This window comes from Corylus avellana, chromosome ca3 (assembly GCF_901000735.1).
Source record: "Corylus avellana chromosome ca3, CavTom2PMs-1.0".
Lineage (NCBI taxonomy): Eukaryota > Viridiplantae > Streptophyta > Magnoliopsida > Fagales > Betulaceae > Corylus > Corylus avellana.
In genome coordinates, this window is record NC_081543.1 from 17,986,335 (window position 1) to 17,991,067 (window position 4,733).

At 33.8% G+C, this 4,733-nt stretch overlaps 1 protein-coding gene across 1 annotated transcript; it reads left to right on the forward strand.

Moving 5' to 3' along the window:
- Nucleotides 1–960: 960 nt before the first annotated feature.
- LOC132175980 (gibberellin 2-beta-dioxygenase 1-like) lies at nt 961–2,512 on the forward strand. The gene is made up of 3 exons (XM_059588080.1): nt 961–1,388; nt 1,486–1,834; nt 2,110–2,512. Exons 1-3 carry the CDS (start codon nt 985–987, stop codon nt 2,356–2,358), a joined length of 1,002 nt encoding a protein of 333 aa, XP_059444063.1. The 5' UTR covers nt 961–984; the 3' UTR covers nt 2,359–2,512.
- The last annotated feature ends 2,221 nt before the right edge of the window (nt 2,513–4,733 follow it).

A 4,733-nucleotide genomic window follows, 5' to 3' on the forward strand; every position in this document is an offset into this window, starting at 1 on the left:
ATAATGCCGACCTTGGCCGGGGCAAACATAGCTAAAGAAAAAAAGTAAAAAGAAAACAATCGAATCCATGGAATCTTGTTGATGTGACCATTTCCTTTTCATTGCAATAAACTTGTCATGTCTATTTTGGAGGAAGAAAATCTAAGTTGTTTGTACCAACAAGGTCTTTAGCCCGATTGTGACACGCCATTTAAAATGGTTGGTACACCCCAAGCAACAGTAAATAGTAATGTTTATTGGGAAACCGCCATTCATTGAGTCACGCGTACAACAGTCGTATAACATTTTAGTAAGGGTTTATTTGTAAATGCATTTAAGAGATTTAAAAATGTATTTAACATTCAAAAAATTTATTTAAAAAAAAAAAGCTCATTTAGTAAAAAAAAATTGAAAAAGTATTTAAATGTTTAAAAAGCTTAAAAATAGTAAAAACGCATTTTTTGCAAAAACTTAAAAATAAAATTTTTGTCAAAAAACGTTTTTTTTTTTTACATAAAAACTATATTTCTTAAATATAATTCCAAACATGCTCTATAAATAACACTAATTATTTGTAAGCCAATCCGAGTGCTCTTCCTCCCTAATAAAGCAGACATCGCGAAACTCTAATCTACAACTACCTTTATACATTTGAGAGAAGGCTTTCCCTTATCTTTAATTGCATCGCTGTTGCTAATCTTGCAATTTTCAAGCAACTCGACCAGAGCTCAGGTTTTTGAAGAGGAATTAATGGTTGATTTTTACGAATACTTCGTCAGCATCGTATGACATGACAATCGAATATCTCTCTCTCTCTCGTGTGTGTGTGTATATATATATATAGTCTAGAAATATAATTTAATTATATTATAAAGTAATTATTTAAATAATAATGAAGGGGCCAACCCTATCTTGTACTATAAATAGCCACCAAGGGCGAAGCATGTGGTTCAAGTGCCTAAAAGCAATTTCTCCGTCCAAACACGTAGCAAAAACAAAGAAGCAATGGTAGTCCTGTCGAAGCCTGCAGCAATTGAACACTACTCTTTCATCAGAAACTGCATGCCGGCCACATTACATTCAGGAATTCCATTGATAGACCTCTCCAAACCCGACTCCAAGCACCTCATCGTCAAGGCCTGCGAGGAGTTTGGATTCTTCAAGGTCATCAACCATGGCGTGCCACTGGAGTTCATCACTGACTTGGAATCTCAAGCTGTCAAATTCTTTTCCTTGCCACTTTCAGAGAAGGAAAAGGCTGGGCCTCCTGCTCCATCCGGCTACTGTAACAAGCGAATTGGACTCAACGGCGACGTTGGTTGGGTCGAATACCTTCTCTTCACAACCAACTCATGCTCGAGCTCACAGAGATTCACCTCTGTTTTCGGAGACAGCTCGGAAAAGTTTCGGTATGATTCAGAGTTAAAATCCTCTGTTTTTCTATACATGTGTAAATAAAAGCGAAACTAATAATTAACATGTTTTATGTGGTTTTTGCTGTGTCAGTTCTGCTTTGAATGACTATATATCAGCTGTGAGGAAGATGGCCTGCGAGATTCTTGAATTAATGGCTGATGGGTTGATGATTCAAACGAGAAGTGTGTTCAGTAAGCTTTTGATGGACGAACAGAGTGACTCTGTTTTCAGGCTAAATCACTACCCTCCATGCCCAGAGCTTCAGGCTTTGAAAGGCAGGAATATGATTGGATTTGGAGAGCACACTGACCCACAAATCATTTCTGTGCTGAGATCCAACAACACATCTGGCCTCCAAATTTCATTAAGAGATGGGAATTGGATTTCTGTCCCACCTGATCAGAACTCATTCTTCATCAATGTTGGTGATTCTTTACAGGTAGAGCTACAGCTCTATTCCCCTGGATAAGATAGGACTCTAATTATGTTTTTAGGATAAACTCCACTTCAGCTTTTTATAAGAGGGCTTGTTTTGATTGATTGATTGATTGATTCCTTTTTTCTTTTCTTTTCTTTTTTTTTTAATCTGGGTTCTCTTTCCATAAATAGATTGTATAATCTGTTCATATCTTACACTCATCACCAATAATATTATTATTTTTTTATTTGATCTTTAATGGGGATTTCTCAGAGTGTTTGAATGTATATACGCAGGTTATGACAAATGGGAGGTTCCAAAGTGTGAGGCACAGGGTTTTGGCAAACAGCTTGAAATCAAGAGTTTCAATGATTTACTTTGGTGGACCACCTTTGAGTGAGAAAATTGCTCCTTTACCCTCACTCATGGAAGGAGAAACAAGTTTGTACAAAGAGTTTACATGGTTTGAGTATAAAAGATCTGCTTACAATTCTAAATTGGCAGATAATAGGCTTGAGCACTTTGAGAAAATTGCAGCCTCATAAATGTATAATTATTAAAAATAGGTTTAAAGACAGGAGATCACAAATTTCCCATAGATGGATTACTCTGTTTTTCTTTCTTTCTTTCTTTCTTTCTTGCTTTTTTCTTTTTCTGTGTTCTGTTTCCTCTGCTACAAACTTCATGTAATTACCTCTCTTGTTAATAATACAAGCTTACCATCATTATCTACCATTGTTATATAAGAACATAATTTTTCTTTGATATTATTGAGTTTTTCCACACATATCATTCTCTTCTCGTACATGTTTTTATTGGCTTATAGCCTATTTGGGTTTACGTTAAAGAAGTTATAAAAAACACTCTTTAACCTCTTTTTCTCAACAAAAAAAAATAAAAAATAAAATAAAATTGTGTTTTTAGAAGAGTTTGAAAATAAGGTTTTTTCTATAAATAAAAGTTATATTTTCTAACGTAATACCAAAATGACTCTTATTTATTTATTTATTTTATTATTATTATTTTGCATAAATCAAGTAGGAAAGGTCGTGGTAAAGAAGTAATCATTCCTACTTACAATAGTAACACTAGAAGGAAGAAGAAATGGGTGAATGACCAATTGCTCTCATATGTTAATATAAATAAATGTGAAGCAATCCTAAGAAAATATTATTTGAAACACCTTAATTATGCCATGTATGGGCAACAGTTGTCCATTTGGAAGTAAAAAAATCAGCATGAAAAGTTCATTTTGAAATCCATGCAGTAATTAAACAAACAATGTGATTGAAGCATTAAAAATCAGTGTCTAGATATGCAGAGAAGCATATAATAAAGCATTTCTCGTGATTGTGGGCTCATCTGGTCATCTTGTTGGGACCATTTTCAGGAAAACAGCATGCAACAAAACCATGGCTTTTCCCAACATAAACCCGCGTGAAAACAGAGTGACTTCACATATGGTTGCTTCTCTCCTCTCTTGGCTAAGAACAAGACACTTGGGCAACGAGCTTACGTTGGTTTTGCTGCCATGTGTTTATATATATATATATATATATATATATATATATATATATATTGTTTTTATCTTTGGGTGACTGTATAGATCCTAGTCATTTCGTAGAAATTAATTAAAAAAGTGCTACTCATAACTCATTTAATAAACTTTCTTTTAGACATGATGGGCATTAGTCATGTGCTTGCCGGTGAGAATTTTTGTTGTGTTTTTCGTTTCCAAAAACCAAAAAATAATAAACAATTATAATTATTTTTATTCAGTAAACGGTTTATGGTTGTTATACAACTTTGGTAATGTGGGAGAACATTCGGTCCTTTTTTAGTAAAGGGTAGAATTGTCATTTTGTATTTTTTTTTTGACAATTCTATCCTTAACTTAAAAGGGACCACTCCTCTCCAAATACATAATGTGGTCCTAAGAATTAGACATTCAATCAACATTCGTCAAAAATTAATAATTAAAGGTTGATTTTCAGTGCTAATGGCATCTCAATCGAATGACAGTCTTCCAGAATAATGTTATGTCATGTAACATTTAGAGCAGAGTCAAATAAGTATCGTGGACCTTGAGGTTGCTGTTGCCTTCCCACCTACCATTGATAATATCATAAATTGTATGCTCATAATGAGCTGTGAAGAAGGTTAGGTCCATATTGTGTTGAATTTCAGGAGGTGCATGGGCTAGCTCTATCAAGTGCAACGAACCAAATCTCCTCCTTTTGCCATATTATTAGGATGACATGGCACTAAATATCGACTGTCAATTTTGTTTACAAATACTGATCTGCCACATCGATAAGTCATATGATAATCACATAATAACCCTATTAAATAACATTATTTTTTTTACGCTCGATTTTTAGGAGTGGCTTAAGTGATTTATTTCCACAAAAGGGTCCCTTCTTTTTGTTTGGGCTCGGACCGGACTATAGTAAAGTCCACGTTATTATGGGCCATTGGTTGTGTATTTCTAATCATATTTAATGCGTGCCTACATATATATATATATATATATATATATACTAACTAAATTATTTATGACCTGGCGGTCCTATCCTTATTGAAATTCATATAAATTCAGTAATTCCTTGTGTTAGTCCTGTGTCACTCGAAAAATGAGGTAACTTTTAAAATTATCATTTGATTAAAATTTAATAATAATCAATTACAAGTTCATTGGTGATTTTAAGAGCCACGTCGTTTTTAAAAAGACACAAGAAAAACTTGTAGCATTACTCATATAAATCAACGGTCCAATTTTGAAAATCATAAAATATTTTAAAAAAGAAGCTCACGAGTAGTCTGGAATCCCAACAGAAATTAGCCTTTTGCTTATGGGTACTGGGTACACGAGAGGCCCAAGAAAATTTGGATTCTAATAACTATTTGCGTTAAAAAGAAG

Bases quoted from the DNA above. Each gene is read 5' to 3' on its own strand.
- LOC132175980 (XM_059588080.1), top strand. From the start codon at position 985: ATGGTAGTCCTGTCGAAGCCTGCAGCAATTGAACACTACTCTTTCATC. The intron at 1,389-1,485 runs GTATGATTCAGA...TTGCTGTGTCAG, and splicing joins GACAGCTCGGAAAAGTTTCG to TTCTGCTTTGAATGACTATA. The intron at 1,835-2,109 runs GTAGAGCTACAG...GTATATACGCAG, and splicing joins ATGTTGGTGATTCTTTACAG to GTTATGACAAATGGGAGGTT.